We start from the raw sequence: 20,571 nt of genomic DNA, 5'->3' as shown, positions 1-20,571 counted from the left end.
CTTCCATTTATACCCAGAGTTCTAGCCACGCTGTATGTCAAAGAGCTTCACATCTTGTTATTTCATGTCTCTTGTGATTTTACCTTCTGCTCTCTCTGCTAGGAGTGCTTCTCCTTCTCTGAATTTTCAGATTTGACTTATGCTTTCCCAACTCCTGTAGGCTGTTAGTGCTCCTTTGCATGAGTATCCACGATCGCTCAAACATCCCTTTTAATATAATGCTTGTCACGCTGTATTGAAATTTGTCTTGTAGGTCTCTTTTCCCTACCAAACTTGAATTCATCCCTGCTTTAACCATGTTATACTGAGCACTTCATTGTGTCTGACAGATAGTTTGTACTCAATAAGTACTTGGAGAATGAGTTTTAACTGTTTTATTTTCTTAGAATGACTTCCTAGGAGAAAGAGTTTTCAAATTTTATTATCTACTTCTCCCACCTGGACAGTGCCATCATAATTATGCTTTAATTCTTTTGACTCTAGGCAGGTAACAGATAGGTTCCAAAGTTACAGTGCTTTTAGAGAGGTTTGATTATTTCTGGCATATGCAATCTCATTAGAGTGACTCTATGAGGATTTGGTACATCATCTGTGTTAGTCAGTATGGTGTTAAGTTAGTTTTGCTGCGTTAAGTACTCCAAAACCTCAGTCACATAGCATGACAAAGGTGTATTTCTCACTCACACTTCATGCCCCAAACCAGCGAGTGTGGTGGTCTAGCCATTAGAGTCACCTCGGGACCCCGGTAGGTTGGAGATTCATTTGTGAAGGTGCTTCCGTTATTGCTGAGGAAGGAAAAGGAAATGTGGCAGAGAGCTCTCAGTGGCTTTTGATGCTTCTGCCCAGAAGGAGCTGTCACTTCCCCTCATGTTTCACGGTTCAAGGCAGGACCCATAGCCATGTACATCTGTATTCAAAGGTGAGAAAGAGCAGCCCTACCATGAGTTGAAAAGGAAAGGGAAACTTTGTCAATAGCCCCAGTGACTATCACAGTTACTGAAAGGTTGCCTTGAGCTTAATCTGCCTTAACTCCAGGCTATACCCTGGAAGTTGTTTTTAAAAAAATCATTCAATCAGTGCTCAGATTGTAGTTAATCCAGTGTTCTACTAAAAAACAGTATTTCAGCTACCGATTGGTTAATATAATAGCATCAACCATGTTAAATTTCCAGAATTTGAAAATTACACTGATTGTGTAAGAGAATGCCTTGGTTCTTAAGAACAAGGGTCGTGATGTCTGTCATTTATTGTAAAACATTCAGCAGTAATAGTGTGTGTGTGTATGTGTGTGTGTGTGTGTGTGTGTGTGTGTGTAGAGTTGGGGAAAGAGAAAGCAGATGTAGCAAAATGTTAACAATTGGTGAATTTAGGGGAAGGAGTTTCTTGTACTATTGCAATTTTTCTATAAATTTTAATTTTTTTCCAAAATAAAATCACAAATTTACAAAGCCTTTTATAAACATTAGTATTATCCACTTTTTGGGCCATTTTTGCTTTTCATTCTGATTGACATTTTAAAAGTACTTCTCTTTTCCTCTGCGTCCTGTAAAAATGCCGGGACTCTAATAATCAGTGATTTTTCAGAAACAAAGACTTTCTCTGAGGCCAAAACATTAAACCTCTATGACAATTTGATTTTTTAAATTCACAGATAATGCCATATTTCATTAAAAATACTTTTTTTTTCCCTTGTAGTTGGTTGAAATGTTGGATATGTCTGTCCCCGCAGTTGCTAAGTTGAGACGTCTTTTAGACAGTCTTCCGAGGGAAGCTTTACCAGACATTCTGACATCAATTATCCGAACAAGCAACAAAGAGAAGCTCCAGGTAACAGTGTTCCACTCTGGAATGCCACGTTGCTTTGTCACTTCCTATTGAGATCTAGATAGTGAGTAAGTTTTGACTTTCAGGTAAGATACTGGAGACTCAGAAGTAGTTAAGATGCTTTTACGAGGCTTACGTTGACTTTTAAAGTGATTGCTTTACATTTTTGTTTACTTAGGCAGTTCTTTTATTTGCATTATCAGTACTGGTAGTCTGTCAATTTGTGGAAGAAGTTAAAGCTAGAATAATAAAAAAAAAAAGGTAAATATTTAATTTAACTTAAAAATATAAATATGCTCGGTCTCACTACTTTTTAAAAGTGTGGAGCCACGAACTTCCCCTTGTGTATAGGCCCGCTCTGTTAGAATTCTTCAGGTTTCTTACGTTAACCACCCCTATGATGCGATATTCATGATTTTTTATGATTTTCAGTTTCTGTTTATTTAAAGTGAAATGAGTTTCAAAGACACTTGAAAAATAATCCAAGCGCGGGCTCTTAGATTTGAACGTCTTTCCTGCAAACTATAAAGTTTTCTTGCACGCTTATTTTTGTAGTATTTTTAAGCAGTCTGCTTTATTGAATTTTCCTAGAACATTAAAGTTAGTTTTCATTGAAACAACCCTCCTTGTTTATTAAATAAACCCCCAGTTTATTTAATACTTCAGTCTGACAATTACACTAGCAAGTGCAACTAATGCAGACAGGCTGGGTTTCAACACAAGAATTCGGTTCAGCTGGTAGGAGCAGAGAAGGCAGGAGCTCTAGAGAGTGACCTGGCTGTAGGCTTAGCAAGGGTGTTTTACTGAAGGACCAGAGAGCATTAGTCACTCAGACAAATCGTTAGTGGAGGTTCGTTAAAAGTGCTCCTAGTCTCTTGCGTATGTAAAAATTTAACATTTTGAACCTAAAGTTTGTATAGACCTAATATGTAGACTGGGCTTTAAGAGAATAATTCCCAGAAAGAGTCGACATCAAATGTGTTTTGTTCTTGCTCTTGGAACAATACATAAGGCTTCATCTTTAAATGGAAACTCAAGGTATTTTTATTCTTGTCTTTTTTAGGATTCTGATATTTGTGTCAGATTACCTTGCTGATAATTTGGTTGTGTTAGCCATAGTGTAGCTGTGAATATTGACAGAATTGTCTTTTCTACTCAATTTAAGTCATGAGTCTTGACTGCCTTGTTTTTGGAGCATGTGTTTCTGAGAGAGAGACGCTATACATTTCCTCAGATTTTAGATGCTGTGAGTCTGGAGGAACGGTTCAAGATGACCATACCGCTGCTTGTCAGACAAATTGAAGGCCTGAAATTGCTTCAGAAAACCAGAAAACACAAGCAAGATGATGATAAGCGGGTAAATGCTTCTTTTAATCCATTTCTTCAGGTTCCTAGTTGTTTTTGTGTGATGTGAGATTCAGGGTTTTTTTTTTTTGGAAGAAAAAAAATGGGGGAATAAATAAAGAAAGGAACAAGAAGAAAACAAGTTCATTCTCTCTTACACTCAACTTACTGATACAATTGAATTTTAGTTTGTTTCCCTCTGCTACTTCTCCATGTCTGGATCTTTTTTTTTTTTTTTTTTTCCTTTTAAGCATGTAGACATTTTCTCATTTTCTGTTTTTCTTTTGGTAATCATGGAAAGGGATAGTTTCCTAAGCCATTTTTCTTTCTGCCAAACATTGTGTGATGTTTTCAGTATTTTAAAAATTGGCAAATAACCACGATGAGTGTCTTTGAGTATGACTTTTTTTCACTGTACACAGTATTTATTAAGAACATACCACAAAATTATTTCCTAAAAGGACTGTGTCAGTATGTTGTGCCATAATTTGGCTTTCTTAAAAATTTAATTGTTTTTACTTTTTAAAGTTTTTTGGCTGACTTTTTTGTTTTAACTTGTAAACGTTTCAATTTTCATATACAAACTGTTAGTCATTTCCTTTCTTCTAAGCTTAGAGTCCTGTATCCTCCCGGGATTTGATAATATCCACTTTACTTTTAGTTTTCCTTTTGTTGATTTTTAAAAAGTATTTAACTTTTTAACCTATATGTATTTTATTTTGCCCTGTTAATAAGGTAAAGATAACAGTTATATTTTTTCCCTTTTTATTTGACTTAACACCATTATCAAATAATCCTTCACTTCTCTATTGATTTGTGCATTTGTATGGATGATGTGATCTGTCTGAAGACTACTTTGAGCTGTTGGGTTTTACTGTTGTTATGTGTGGGCAGAGTTAGGATCAGGAAAATATATTTGATGTGGACAAGAGTGAAAATGATGGTTCTCAGAAAGCTATTGGAGAACCAGAAGGCTGTTGGAGATTAAGTGGAAGGTTAAGAATAATGTTACAGATTTGATGGTCATCAGCACAGAAGCGTTCCTCCATTGAAGAGAAGACATTGTGGAGACAGAAGAGCAGACGTGAAGGATTCCTCCCTGGTGGGACTAAAGAAGGAGCAGGAAAGTAGGCTGAGAATGAGAGAGATGGGAGCAGCTTATCTGGTGGTTGGTGTTCTAGAACACCATGCCACTGAAAGCAAATGCCAGAAATCTGAATTATTTCTGGCTTGAGATCAGATCAACTCAGTTATTTATTTTGTGCAAAAGGACAAGCCAGTGCATACTCTGCATTGGGAGACAGAAAACTTACAGCTTTGCTAGCAACTAATATTACCATTGCTTAAAAAGAAAGTTGCTCCAGAAAATTATCAAGCAAGCACCTGTTACTTGAAAATGTAGGAATCAGAGGACAGTTTTTAGAGTTTGCCTAAAACTGTCTCCTTGCCTATTCCCCGAAGAGTTCAAAGTTCTCTTTTAGCAGCTGGGGAAAAATTGCATAAAAAAGTACTTTTGTCTCAGCAATGAAATAATTGATGTGCTTTTAAAAAATCTCACTTAAATATTTTATTTTTAGTTTTTCATACTTTAAAATATTTTATTAACTTTGTCTGCTAATGACTTATGTGAGAATAAAAGTATGTATTTAATATTTCTGTTTTTATAAAATTACTTTTTTTTTACTGTTTTATGTTTTTAACTTTATATATTTGAATGTATTAAATAGGTAATTTCATAGATTAAAAAATAAATTCTGAGGCATTTAAATTAATTACCAGTATACCATTTTGCTCCATTAATGGCTAGAGTTGATTCATGATATTAATGAGTTGAGAATTTCAAAAGAGCAGGTAGTTTTAAAGTATGACAGAGAGTCATGGAGAAAGAGAACTTAAATAAGACCATTTGACTTGGCAAAGGAGAATGTTGTTGGATTTCAAAGAACAGTTTCAGCACAATGGAGATAAAAGCCAAAGTACAAAGTACAAATTACTAAGTAATTGGTAGGGAAGGGGAAGTGGTGGTTAAAGCCTCTTGTTGGAAAAGCAGAACATCACAAGGAAAGTAAAGCATAACTGGAAGGGACCATAGGTAAGATAAAATATTTTGAAAGGAGGAAGACTTTTCTGTGTGTTGATGACAAACAGAATAGAAGCAATGGTGGAAAGATTAAAGATGTTAGAGAGAAACTTTGTAGTGTAGGGGGCAAAATGGAATTTATTCAGTTGCCAAATGGTAAGTGGTCATAAGTTTATCAAGGAAATAGTGGCTGTAGTAGTAGCTCAAGAAAAGACAATTCTTAGATGTTTTAATTATTTCTAGTAGCCAGTTCCTTGCATTTTTTTTTTTTTTTGTCTCATGCTGGTAGTGTTAGCATATATGGAAGAATCATGTCCACCTTATCTTGGTCTGATTTTTAAATCCTGCTCCCTCCATATGTGCATTATTCTGAACTTTAGTTCCTAAAGATTTAGACTCTAGCCATAAAAATGTATATGTCTAGCTCGATACTTCGTTTCCAATTTATTTTGACATGTGGTTTTACTTCTCTACTTTATGCTTTAGGTTATAGCAATACGCCCTATTAGGAGGATTACACACATCCCAGGTACTTTAGAAGATGAGGATGAGGATGAAGACAATGATGACATTGTCATGCTAGAGAAAAAAATACGGACATCCAGTATGCCAGACCAGGCCCACAAAGTCTGTGTCAAAGAGATAAAAAGGTAAATTGTAGAAGCTGTCCATTCACTAGTATTTTCACTTTGCTTATTAACGTTAAAAATTGTTGCTCGTGGAAATGAATCTGCTACTTTGCGTTACAAAGCTGAGTCATTTGTTTCATATTCTTTGATCTTTCTCCTTTTCTTATATTTAGTATAGTCATGGACCACTCTATTCATCTTACCTTTCCATTGTCAACTCTTATCTCTTATATTTCTTATCTTTATGGCTTTCCTAATTCTCAGGTTATAGCTGTGATCTGTGGAGTGCTTTTTCCTCTTCATTCCTCCACCAGAACCTGATTCTCAAAATGTTTTTAATACTCCTGAATCAATACCACTTTCACTAGTCTTTTCCTCAAATGCTGAGTATAAATGATACAACTCTTCCACCTACTGTATGGTATCAAGCATGATCACTATTGCAACTGCCTTTTCATAGTCTTTTTTTTTTTTTAATAGATCTTTACTGGAGTATTATTGCTTCACAATACTGTGTTAGTTTCTGTTGTACAACAAAGTGAATCAGCCATATGCATACATATATCCCCATATCCCCTCCCTCTTGAGCCTCCCTCCCACCCTCCCTATCCCACCCCTCTAGGTCATCGCAGAGCACCGAGCCGATCTCCCTGTGCTATGCGGCTGCTTCCCACCAGCCAACCGTTTTACATTCGGTCGTGTATGTATGTCGATGCTACTCTCACTCCGCCCCAGCTTCCCCCTCCCACCCCACCCCGTGTCCTCAAGTCCATTCTCTATGTCTGCGTCTTTATTCCTGCCCTGCCACTAGGTTCATCAGTACCATTTTTTTTTTTTTTAGATTTCATATATATGCGTTAGCATAAGATACTTGTTTTTTCTCTTTCTGACTTACTTCACTCTGTATGATAGACACTAGATCCATCCACCTCACTACAAATAACTCAATTTTATTGTTTCTTTTTATGGCTGAGTAATATTCCATTGTATATATGTGCCACATCTTCTTTATCCATTCATCTGTCGATGGACATTTAGGTTGGTTCCATGTCCTAGCTATTGTAAATAGTGCTGCAGTGAACACTGTGGTACATGTGTCTTTTTGAGTTATTGTTTTCTCAGGGTATATGCCCAGTAGTGGGATTGCTGGGTCTTATGGTAGTTCTATTTTTAGTTTTTTTAAGGAGCCTCCATACTGTTTTCCATAGTGGTTGTATCAGTTTACACTCCCACTAACAGTGCAGCGGGGTCCCTTTTCACTGCACCCTTTCCAGCATTTATTGTTTCTGGATTTTTTGATGATAGCTATTCTGGCTGGTGTGAGGTGACACCTCATTGTAGTTTTGATTTGCATTTCTCTAATAATTAGTGATGTTGAGCATCTTTTCATGTGCCTCTTGGCCATCTGTGTCTTCTTTGGTAAAATGTCTATTTAGGTCTTCTGCCCATTTTTTAACTGGATTGTTTGTTTTTTTGATATTGAGCTCCATGAGGTGTTTGTAGATTTTGGAGATTAATCCTTTGTTTCATTTGGAAATATTTTCTCCCATTCTGAGGGTTGTCTTTTTGTCTTGTTTATGGTTTCCTTTGCTTGCAAAAGCTTTTTAAGTTTATGTCCCATTTGTTTATTTCTGTTTTCATTTCTGTTACTGTAGGGGGTGGGTCAAAAAAGATCTTGCTGTGGTTTATGTCAAAGAGTGTTTTTCCTATGTTTTCCTCTTAAGAGTTTTATAGTGTATGGTCTTACATTTAAGTCTTTAATCCATTTGAAGTATATTTTTGTGTATGGTGTTAGGTAGTGTTCCTTTTCACAGTCTTAAGACCATATTTTGGGCTTCCCTGGTGGCGCAGTGGTTAAGAATCCACCTGCCATTTCAGGGGACACAGGTTCAAGCCCTGGTCTGGGAAGATCCCACATGCATGGGCAACTAAGCCCGTGCGCCACAACTACTGAGCCTGTGCTCTAGAGCCTGCGAGCCACAACTACTGAAGCCCGCGTGCCTAGAGCCTGTGCTCCGCAACAAGAGAAGCCACCACAGTGAGAAGACCACACACCGCACCACAACAAAGAGTAGCCCCGGCTCGCCACAACTACAGAAAGCCCGCATGCAGCAATGAAGGCCCAATGCAGCCAAAATAAAAGACAATATTTTGCTTAGAAATAATGTTTATTCAGTTATTGTTTTCTTCCTTAGATTATAAACTCTAGAGGGTAGGGACTGTCACTTTCTCTTTGTACAAGATAACGTACAGGGGAACCTTGATGACAGGATAGGGTATATGGATTGATTCCATTTTCTGGATAATCTCAGGGTTAAATAGAAAACCAATTTTTCCATTCCATACTTGTAACGTTGTAACTATATTGCATTTTCTTTTATGAGTGAATTGTAATCAACCTAACTGAATGCTCAGTAACTGAAGGTTTGACTTCTGAGATTCACAGTTAAGAGTATAAATGTTGTTGAGGCATATTTTATATTGACTCTGATATTAGTTAATAATGCAGAACATCTGCATTGTGTGCAGAACACCTTATTACGCACTGCATATATTATGGAAGTTGCATTTTTTAAATTAAATATCTGGTGAGCTGACTTCATCTCTGATACAAAACAATATGTAATTATTGTATTATGCATGATTAGGCACTTAAGTAAATCAATGGGTAAGTGTGACTTAGACCCTCCCTGTGAGATACTGATACTGATAAGGCCATACTTCAAGGATAGAATCACATATAGTGTTCCCCACCAGTTTGCAGGTATCTGTCTAAAACAAAATAATCATTTTATTAACTAGATTTTTAAAACCTTTTTCAGATTTGTTTAGCCAAAAATGCATGATATATCTGACCATGAAAGGGAGATATACTTGGTTTTTCTGTTTAACAGAATTTTTCTATGTTCTTGAACAGGTTTGCTATGTATTCTTTCCACACAGGCTCAAAAAAATGCCTCAGTCGATGCCAGAATATGCTCTGACTAGAAATTATTTAGAACTTATGGTGGAACTTCCCTGGAACAAAAGTACAACTGGTGAGCAAACAAAGTAACACCTTTTTTTGCAGTCTGATTGTCACTCAGGAAGCTCAAGCAAATTCTGTTGAAATACTCCCCATTGATAATCTTCCTGTTACAGTAGTTCATGATGTAAACTATTTAGAGACTAAACTTGTGTCATTTAGGTTTTAGGATGAAAAGGAAAAGAGGGTGCTTCATGGAAAGTACCTTTCGCCTAATTTTGGAGAAAGTAAGATTTTCTGTAATTGGTGAAATATGTGTTTCTCAATACCGATAGACAATAAACTTATATTTATGTGCTCTTTGTCAGGAACATAGGAAAACAAAACAGTTTTGAGGTAGTCGGCAATAAGTGACAACTCAGTACTAGAGACAGTAAGTCTTTTATGTTTTCTAAAGGAAATAATTACATATAAAGACAGGATAACAGTGGAACAGTTTTACCACTTGGAAGTTTGTTTTTCTCCCACTAGAACTTATTTAAAGAGTTTAAATTCTTTTTATCTCTCTATCCTTCAGTAGAATTTTTCTACCTATCAGGAGCATTTTTATACCAGTTTTCTTATGTATTTGTTATGTATTTTCTCTTGGGGTAAGAAATATACTCAATCGTCTTTCAGAATCTTCAGAATCATTTTATTTGCATTATGTCTGTTATTGAACACTCTTTTGTCAAGTTTACATACAAAGTTTGTCGAGTTCAGCAGGGGGGTTGATTGCCTGAACTACTTTTGGCATAAGAATAGCTGTATGGTTGACTTTTGAAAATTGAACAGATATATTATCCTGGCTAATAAAACTCTTACATTTAAAACAATGCTAGAAAAATTTGAAGCATTAGCCCTAAAAAGTACGTTTATGCCCCACATGAGGTATGATATACATACTAGGTTTCAGGATGTTGAATTTTTAATATTAAAAAATACTTTCCAAAAAAAATACTTTTCGGTTAATCTACAGAGGACCATGCTCTCTGGTACTGAGCATTCAAAAAAATTATTTTTGTCTCAAAGAGGGCCCAGAATGAAGCATATTTGTGTTAAGTTAACTATGCTGGGGCAGTGTTAAGGTTAAAACAACCCTATTTTAATTAGTTATTTTTGATAGGCTCACTTAACACATTAATGTGTGTGGCTAAAATTTTATATAAATGGAATGATATAGTATGTGCCCCCCCCTTTTTTTGGTTCCTTCACTCAGCATAATTATTTTAAAGCTCATCCATGTTACTGCATATATCAGTAATTGGTTTATCCATTTACCTGTTTTTGGACATGTGGGTTGTTTCTAGGTTTTTGGCAACTGTATATAAAGCTGCTATGGACTATGTTGGTAAGTTTATTTCTTAATTTATTTCATGTTTACCTTCATGACAATATTGCCTTCTAGTTGACGGTGTTTTACCAGACAAACTGAAGCTGAATTTCTTGGTTTCATTCTTAATTCAAAATTTTCTAGAAATGCTGTAGTAAGATGAATGCAGGGGAGCATGCATTCCCATTGAATTAGCCCCTAGTTGTCACTTGGTCAGTTTGAGTTCTGATGTCTGTCTGGATCTAGCTGGGCTGTTAGGAAATACATTTTGGTTCAGATAGTCTTCGGTTAACTCCTCACTCTCCAGTGCCTACTTTTAAGTGAAGTGGTCCTATTCTGTGAGATTTGGAGAGGGTCCTGCTCCCTGTTAGTTTAGACCTGAGAAAGAAAGTTACATTTAAACTTTACATGTTTAACTGCTCTGATTTCATTTCATCTGCGTGAAATGAAACATCTTCCATTTTGGTGTGTGTTTGATAGGTATTTATTTGTGTCATTGATGGAGTGGTGGTAATTTCCAGACCCTGTTGTTTTCTCTTTTGACAGTAGGGCTAGTGCACAATGTGAAGCAGCACATCTAGGTAACTTGGTAACACCAAGGGTCTTGTTTTGAAATTTTGGTGTTCTTTTGGTAATACTTTTCTGTGCTTCAGGATTTATTTTAACTAATGACTTAAGAGAAATGCAGGGTGTATTTAGTATAATGGCCTGAGAATATTAAAATTGCAGGTTTTATTATTTGCTATTAGTAGCCTAGTAAATCGCTCTTGGCTTCCTCCCCTCCCCACTTGTCCTATTTGTAAAGTGAAATTAATTAGTAACTAGGAATTTTCGTCAGGTTCATACAGTGTAATTGTGGAGAGTTGAGGGCAAAATGTTTATTTGAATGCAGAGTGCTAGCTCCTATTCTTCACTGAAATAACCAAGAAAATATGAAAACAAGGCAAAGCTTTTTTTGTTTTTTCTTTACAACTCAGAGAGTTTCTGCTGGATGTGGTCAGCATTAGAGATACATAGCACTCATGTACCCATCACAAAAACACTTCTCATGGTTCATCATTTCAGTGGAGAACTGAAGATGGGTAAATTGTGGTATAAAAGTAGTCATGTTGAGCTTCTAAACCAGTACTGTATAGGCTTAGGTCTAAATAGTTATGAGTAAGATCATCAAACTGTGAAAATGTCTTTCATAATTCTTGAAAAGGGAAGCTTACCTAAGTAGAGATTATCAGAAGCAGAAAGGAAAGCAGAGAGGAACGAGTTGGAGGAAATAAGTTTGTTGATTTTCCATCTTGAATGGAGGGAGCCAGTAGATGCCATTTCAATCTTCTAATTGTAAATAGAGAAATATATGTTCATGTAAGTTTTACATTTTTTATGTTTAATTACAAGTATTATTCGTAATAGGAAACATACATTCTGAATCATTAAAAAGAATATTCAGAAAAGATACATCCTGTATAGAAAAGATATACAACAATACGTAACATGGAAATTATCTTTCCTTAAAAGTTTGAAAGAACTTTTAAAATTGTCTTTATGTGGCATATTAGAAGAAATTCTTTCACTGTTTTCATTTTTTTCTAAAGTACATAGAATTCTATTCTTAGTTTACTAAATGTTAATTAGGAATGGATGTTGCATATAACAAGTGCCTTTTTAGGTACAAAATGACATTTTGATGGAAAGTGTTTCTCCTTGGACATGATGATATAATAAATATGTTGATAACTGTATATCGAACCATCTTTGCATAACTAAAATAAATCCCACTGGGACTTAGTAGATTACTCTTTGAATAGATTTGATTTACAAGCATTTTAATATTTAGAGCTATGCAAAATGGAATTGGTCTGAAGTGGGGTTTTTTTGTTTGTTTACTATGGTAGGTTTTAGTGTCAGGGTTAGCATCATGAAACAGGAAACTTTCTATATTTCATTTATTCATATATTCATTGGTTGGCTTCTGAAGCCAGGAAAGGGAAAGAAATTTTATTCTTCCCTTTCCAAATCACTCAGCCAGGACTCTGACGAAAATGAATAGTACTATAATTAAATTACATACATTACTGCTTACCTGGGTTTTTGTAGACTAGCTTGGGAACCAAACTACCATTTAAGGCATTTTTTTTTTCTTGTAGAAAAAATGTATAACAGGTTCCAAATAACTGATTGAAAGAGTTGACTTGTGTGTGTTTTTCTCTTTTCCATTTTCTTCCTTCACTGTCAGTATTGTGGCTGTGGATTATCCTCTAGCTGCCACCCAGCTGATGAATTCCTTTTGGCTTCCATGACCTAGTGTTTAATCTGTGATTATTTCAGAGCCTGAAGCACATGAGTAAACCTAATGAAAGCTTGGCTCTAGAAACAGGGCCTAATTCATACATTTCTGGTGAGACTTTAATGGATAGAACTTAGGCAGTTCTTGTATGTCTTAATTTTTTTTTGACTTAATTTTTTTTTGGACCCAGCCCTTCTGTTTTAGAAGATTAGCTGAAGGAAATAATTACAGATACATGTAGAGATTTAGTTACAAGGATGCACAGTGAAGCATGCTTTATAACTATAAAGATTTGTGGATAACCTAAATGCTCAGCAATAGGGAATTAGTTAAATGAGTGTGGATAATTAAATAATGGAATAATATGTACCCACTAAACTGTTACTGAACAATACATTTGACACTGAAAGATGTCTGTAACATATTAAGTGAAAAAACATTTTACAAAACTTGAAAACCCATATAATCTTAGTTTGAAAAATAGGTATGTAAGCATGTGTGCATGCAAACACACACACACACACACACTCACACCCCCTCACACACAGAATCTGGAATAATACGTACTGAAGTGAAGGTAGTGATGTTCTCTAGGGGAGAAATGAAATTATGGGTGACTATTTCCTTCTTTTTTTATTAGTGTCATAGGGTTTTCTGGAATGAGCATATATAACTAATTGTAATAAGAAAAAAACACTTAAAAAAAAAGAACACATGCCAGCACATATGTAGAAATTTTGTCTCCATAGAAATAATGTGTATCTAGAAAATCATTCCAAATGAAATGAGTATTAACTCCTTGAGTTTTTAATTATGTAGTGTCTACTATTTCTGAAAGTACTAAATCTTTTTAAGCAAGAAAACCAAGTCCGGGTCTCCCTGAAGACTCATTTAGAACAAACCAAGCCTGTTCTTGTCACATCTTTTTTCAAAAAACTATTTTGACTCTTACCAGCCTGGAAAGGAGTTCTCCCACTGAAAAATTCCACATGCTCAGATTGTTTCTGTTGGGTTGCTTGACAGACCGTCTGGACATTCGAGCAGCTCGGATTCTTCTGGATAATGACCATTATGCCATGGAAAAATTGAAGAAAAGAGTGCTGGAATACTTGGCTGTCAGACAGCTGAAAAACAACCTGAAGGGCCCCATTCTGTGCTTTGTCGGCCCTCCTGGCGTTGGTAAAACAAGCGTGGGAAGATCAGTGGCCAAGACTCTGGGCCGAGAGTTCCACAGGATCGCACTTGGAGGCGTGTGTGATCAGTCTGACATTCGAGGACATAGGTAGAATACTTCTCGGTTTAATCTCTGATTTCCTTCCTTTTCATTTGTCTAGAGCCCCCCCCCCCAACCAAAAGCCAAGGCATAATGTATATCTTTTTCTTAAAGGGCTCTTTGTGTTACCTTGAATGGAAAGGACATTTATGGTACTTACCTGCTAGCCTAAAGCCTCTACCGTCAGGGTATACCCAAACTAACCTTGATGTCTGTGTGACGGTGGATGGGGTGGGGGTGGTGTCTGTGCCTCAGCTTTCCTGGAATCTCATTTGAATGCAATTATAAATTAGTTATAATTAAATATTATATTTTTAATATTCATTTTGGCCCAATAGCATTTCATAAATAATGACCCATAACTTTTAGAGTTTAAGGAATAAGTGCAATAGCAGGCAAGTAGGAGGAGGGAAGAAATCTTTGATAACAAATTTATTATGTTTGCATTTTAAACTTTCTTTCAAGGAGGCTAGTTTGCAGTGTGAGTATGAATAATAAGGAGAAAAGATAATTAAGGCTTTGCATTTTTGACACCCTTTCTATAAAAATACACTAAACTGTAAGAACTGTGTCTCTGATTAATCTGACATTATTAGAATGAGATTTGCATGTTATGTTCATTGTTTTGTTCTCGGTGGCTCATATCGGAAGATGCTTTGGGAAAGCATGAACCTCTGTTTCATAGTTGCAAGTTGTGAGAAAACATACCTATAGCTTATGTGTTAAGGAACATTTAAAAATGTAGAACATTTAGAAATGTAGAAATTATGAACTACTTAAAAGAATATGATGTTGTATACCTCAGACTAATATAATGTAATATGTCAATTATATCTCAGTTAAGACAATTTTTTTAAAAGAAGGCATGTAACTTTGAGTAGAAGTAATTAAACTGAAGATAAAACTTCTAACCTCAAGATCATAAACTCGATCTTAAAGTTGTAAAACCATTGCAGGTTATAAGTGGGGGCTTTGGCAGGCATGCCAGTGCAAGCAGTGAACAACTGCCAGTGGCCAAGGGTAATTTAAATGCATATTTACAGTTTGGTGAATATGGATTAAACTTGGATTGTGGGGAAAAGAAAAGAATACAATGCTTTTAAAACATCTTATTTTCCATTTGCTTTATGGGATCCTTAGGCAGGGATGGGAAACTATTTCAGAAACTTTTTCATGAAAAATGGTTCTTTTTATTCTCTTTTATTTGCTTATTTACACTTCTTACGCATTGAAGAAAAAGTATTCCAAGATTTTAGTAAATAAGCAATGAGGACTGCAAATTAGGTCAGGGAATTGATTTGGGTCCGTCTTTCTGGCAATTTCAAATCATGTTTTTGTTGCCTAGACTTTCTTATTCTCACATGTGCCACTAGAGGCTGTAGTTTGCTTTTGTAAAGAAATTGGTACTGTGGACCAATCCTGGAGAAGCTAGATCTAGGGCCTAAATCTTCTGATTTATGCTACAGAGCTTTAGGGAGGTGTTCTCCATGCAAGAGACTTGATTCCTGCGCTCAGAGTTGTCTCAGTTTATTTCTTCCTTTTATTATCTGTGGCACAGTATTGTGTGATATTTGATAGAATTTAGAGAGTGAGTTTGTGGAGTTACTGTCATGTGAAATTAATGTCATGGGCACATGACATGTAGGTATTTGTCCTTATTTCTTCCTACATTGGTATTGATTTTTCAGTAAGGCTTGGAGAGTGCTTAGTGTCCAGCACACACTGAGCATTCAATAAAAATTAACTTTCATTATTATTTTAATTCTCAGTTCTCAGGAGGACAAGTTTAGATTTATAAGCTTCAATATGACTTTTTATAAAATTCAATCTGATTCTTAAATTGTACCTAAAATATCCTGTTTGGGGCATTATTATTTAATTTATGTGGCAGAATTGTGGAAAATGTATTTTTATGATGCCTGCTGGTAGGCAGTATGTAATGTCATAATCCCCACCACTTCTTATGAGCATTGTTGGGTTTAAACAGATCTCTGTTTTCAACCTTTACTGAAACTGATAGACCTAAAATTTGTTCTCTTTTTTCAAGGGAGTATCCTTTCCTGTGTGTGACTATTGTTAAGAGGATTGAACCTAAAGAAAATGAGAATTTATTTTCTTTATGAGTCTTTTGTGAAAGGAGCTTGTGTATTTGCCTAAAATATGTGTAAATATAAGCTTTTTAGAAATGTGTGGTGCGAATTGAGGTTATGATTGTTGCCAAATAAAAGGTTTGTAGGTTTGTCTATGACTCATTCTACTAAGCCTGATTTTTGATACACCTTGCTGGTAAGCATGTACTCACTAGCCATCCCTGTACCAGATGTTTCACTAAACACTATAGCCATCTGCCCTTGTGCTATTGGGGACTTATTACCCAGCTACCCACTAAATGATCAAAACCTGGTGAAAATTTCTGTTTGAAAACCTGTTTGGAAGCATGTGGAGCGTGGGGTGTGGTGGTTAAGGGGAGGGGGTTGAGAGCAGCGTATGCACTTGTGTCAGAGCTGCGGGTTGGAGGAGGTGATAGGAGGGGAGAGAATGGAGAGGATTATAGCACAGCCACAGGGTGGAGTGTGTGGGCATTTGGGAACACCCAGGTCTTGGCATTTAAGTACCGGTCACATGCTCACAAGTAGAATTCATGCAGAGTTTTGTTTTTCCGCAGCCTGTGAGTAGGCACCACTGTTCTGCAGCCTTAAAATAGCCAAGGAAAAACAGAGCTGCCTTCTGTTATCTTCCTTGCTTATTCTCTTGATTCTGTCACTCACTTTCCCCATTTGCCCACGCATGGAGCTCCAGCCTTTTGGTAGAAGTACCTGTTTATGTGGAGGAAGGTGCTAATAAGTTAGGAATTTATTTTAAAAACAACCTAAGATATGTCTTTTAGAGTTAAAACGATAATGAGGTGAAAGATGGGGAAGAAGAAAAAAGACTTGGTTTACATTTAGACCTTAAACTGGGAAAATATAGTGATCTGACTAAATATTGGCCCATTGTTTTGGTTCATATTATTTTGAGTGGATTAGAGGAAGCATAGTCATGTTTATGCTCCATATTAAGTAATGCATTTTTTTCAGTTTAACGTTTCTCATTATCTCCATTGGGATTTTTTGTCTACTTTTATAAGCCATAGAATCTCTGTTCCCATCTATCAGTTTTTATGACTTACATTTTTGTATTTAAATAATTTAAATCAGTTCGTAGACATTAAGTATAAAGTGACTTCTTTTAGGATGAAGTTTTATGAAATCATGTTTCTATAACGATCTTTTTTCATTAGCTGTTCCTCAGTGAAATATACTACTGTTGTGATATTTCTCAAGTTATTGTTGTGAGTAACTGGAAGTCACTGACCAGCTGTTTGTTCAGATGATAAAGTTCTATCGTTGTAAGGAATCCTTGGCTCAATTCTTAAACAAGATGAGAAGAAAAATGAACTTTTCTTTCCACGTTGATACATTTTCATATGTAACCTGAAATAATGATGTTTTAAATAAATTTGCTGTTTCGTTATTAGTCTCTACAAGGGAAAAATACCTGAAGCACCAAGCCTTTAAAATATTTTTAGCATGGTATGGCAGACATGTTACGGTTTGCTCACTAGCCTCCTTTATAACCTATATTTGTATGCAGCTCTTCTTTTTTTTTTTTGGCGGTACACGGGCCTCTCACTGTTGAGGCCTCTCCCGTCACAGAGCACAGGCTCCGAACGCGCAGGCTCAGCGGCCATGGCTCACAGGCTCAGCCGCTCCGCGGCATGTGGGATCTTCCCGGACCGGGGCACGAACCTGCGTCCCCTGCATCGGCAGGCGGACTCTCAACCACTGTGCCACCATGGAAGCCCTGCAGCTCTTCTTTGCCTCCGAAAAACTTTCAGGTTATCTTGAGGCCCCAGCCCAAGGCTTCCTCTATTAAGATAAGTGCAGTCAGTGATGATCCTATTCTCCTCTGAACTGACTACTTACTGTCTATTGTGCTCTTCAGTGATCAAATAATACAGGCCTCTGGCATTTCTAATATATTCCTATAGAGGTGAATCAAAGATATATGAAAAGTAGGAGCTATGTAGGGTAGGCGTTTTCACATATCTTATACTCCTCTGTATCAGTCTGTGCTGCCAAGCCCAGTGCCAAACGTGGTAAGTGCTCTCTAAGTGCTGCCTGAGTTCAAGTAGGATTAAAACATGTTGGAAGTCATGCAGTCCTTTAGATGAGCACATCCATGCAAATGATTTAGGAATGACTGCTGTAAGAACAATTTGATTTGTTTAGACATGCTGTGTTAAAGACTATTTTTAGTTCCTTAAAGACTGTTTTTCTTTTTTAAAAAGAAATCATTAGGATCTCTTTTAGGTTTATTATTTGCCAACTTGAGATATATATATATACACCCTTGGTAGAAAATTAGAAAAATAAAAGGAAAAAAATCCTCATGTTTTTCTACCATACAAAGGTAAATCACCTTTAACATTTTATTTCCTGCCCAACTTTTATTGGGCAGCTTTTGCCATTTTTTTTAAAGCAACAGAATTATCCTACCCTTTCCACTTAACATTATAACATAAACTTTTTATATTACAAATTGTTTGTAAATATCACTTTAATAGTTTGTGTTATAGCCCATAAGAGGAGCTTAATTGGATAGGCATGAAAAAATTGATGGTAAATGCCTGCTTTTCTCCCTGTCTACATACTGGAAAAGAGGTGAGTAAAACACCCCTTATTCCTGACATTTATCATGATATCCTTGGCAGTGACAGAATGACCAGCTTCTTGGATTACATTAGATTTGAATATATCTAGGGATGATGCAGAGTAGTAAAACAGCTGGTTACCATGGAGCTGTAAATAGATGATATTGTAATTTTGTGTAGTTGTTTTTTGAAGTATAACACAGACTACTTTTTGGAAAATTAAAAACGCTGATCTTGTAAATTAAAATTTTGAACTGTGTAGACACTTTTGTTTTTGTGTATCTTATACACTAGTTGAATTGTCCTGATAAACTTGTGAACTGCCTGTAATAATTATACCTATGAATCCATATGTTTTTTAGTTCACTTGTGTACTTTAAGAAAAACTCCTTAGGTAATTATGTATTCAGGCTGAATAATAAGTAATTAAAATGATACATTCTTTGCAAACTTTCCTATATTGTGCTACACTGCTTTCTAGATGTTGTATCACAAGGAAGGACATAGAAAAGACAGTATTTTGCCCTCAAAAGAGTTATAGTTTGTAAAAGAATACTAGTTTCATTTATTTCCTACGTAATGTAGTTTCTCAGTAGGATATTTTGGTATGCTAATTTGTTTTTTTAAATGTTTGTTTAGTGATGTTGAAAGAGAACATTTTCATTTGTGTGTTGCTACATTTTTCACGGTCTGATTCATATTCCAAAGGTTTATTCAAAGTTTATTCTTACGCATACTTTGTGGCAAAAGACAAGCACATTATAGCTATTTTCAGTAGCTTACAGGCTCTGATAATAGTTGTCTTGGTTTGACATCTAGACTAGTGGTACACATTTGAGGATGTCACCTGTGATTAAGGAACTCTAGGGGCATTGAGCACGCTTGGTGCTGTTGTAACTGAGCAAAGGGCTCCTGTGCTCACAGCACAGAAAGCCAAACTCTGACAGTGGGTTTGTGGCAAAGGAAGGGTTTATTGCAGGGCGCCAAGCAAACACGTGGGAGACAAACCCCAGATCCAATTCCAGTTGATCTTTGAATGAGGGGTTTTTTAAAAGGCAAAGAACAAAAAGGCTGGGGTTAATTATCATCTTGTGACATTTCCTAATCATAGTTTCAGGAGTCAGGATGTCTCTGGTTTACAATTCTCTGGCCAGGTAGTCCGTGGCTCATCTTGCCCTGGAGAAATAACCTGAGTTTGTTTGTTAATGATAAGATCTATAACAGTGATTTTAGTACATTAACAATGTTATTGGCAACAGCAATTTCAGTCATCTGACTCTGGTTGACCATTGTTGGCAGGATTGAGGTCAGAGGGGGTAAGACAAGGAGTAAGTTTTGGATAGAGAGGTTAATCATAAACTCGGTAAGAGAGCTTGGTTTGGGGGGCTTGGTTTCACTATGAAAAGACATTTATAAGAGTTGCTTCTGGAACTTACCTGGTGGCACAGTAGTTAAGAATCTGTCTACCAATGCAGGGGACACAGGTTCGAGCCCTGGTCTGGGAAGATACCACATGCCGCGGAGCAACTAAGCCCGCGCCACGCCACAACTACTGAGCTACTGAAGCCCGCGTGCCTAGAGCCTATGCTCCGCAAAATGAGAAGCCCATGCACCGCAACGCTGTGCGCGCAGCAACAAAGATCCAACACAGCCAAAAAAAAAAGAAAAAAAAATTAATTTAAAAAAAAAGAGTTGCTTCCATGAGACAGAGATTGAAATGGGACCCAGATTTGGGTGTACTGATTTCTGCTTTTGTATTTTTTCTAGGAAATTAGAAGTTGACTTTAAGTAGCTATTACTAATAACAATTACAGTTAACATCTTTTGAAAGCTTACCATGTGCCACATACTGTGCTTTGTGCTTTACCTATTATGTTCTCTTGTGATCTCATATAATCCATCAGGTTGGCACTGTTATTATCCCCATTTTAGCAGATGAGGAAACTGAGGCTTGGGTCATGTTATTTATGCAAAGCAGTACTCAGAGACTATATGACCTTAACAATGGTGATAGAAAGATACTTTGGGTGCTATCATTGTTGATCTGTTGTCCTTAAACAAATAGGAGAAACAAACTTTTGTTTGGGGAACAATCTTACAACTCTATATG

General features: G+C 36.3%; 1 protein-coding gene across 1 annotated transcript in view; it reads left to right on the top strand.

Annotated features, from left to right (window-relative positions):
• LONP2 (lon peptidase 2, peroxisomal) overlaps positions 1–20,571 on the top strand; it is a 90,030-nt gene that overhangs the window by 9,183 nt on the left and 60,276 nt on the right. The window contains exons 3-7 of the mRNA XM_081217818.1: positions 1,696–1,827; positions 3,059–3,181; positions 5,735–5,898; positions 8,821–8,915; positions 13,519–13,777. Coding sequence (XP_081073944.1) covers positions 1,696–1,827; positions 3,059–3,181; positions 5,735–5,898; positions 8,821–8,915; positions 13,519–13,777 — 773 coding nt within the window. The remainder of the gene's footprint in view (positions 1–1,695; positions 1,828–3,058; positions 3,182–5,734; positions 5,899–8,820; positions 8,916–13,518; positions 13,778–20,571) is intronic.

Source organism: Mesoplodon bidens (assembly GCF_964165515.1).
Source record: "Mesoplodon bidens genome assembly, chromosome: 18".
Lineage (NCBI taxonomy): Eukaryota > Metazoa > Chordata > Mammalia > Artiodactyla > Ziphiidae > Mesoplodon > Mesoplodon bidens.
The sequence above is the reverse complement of the archived record's forward strand: the minus strand, read 5'-3'. Positions and strand labels throughout refer to the sequence as shown.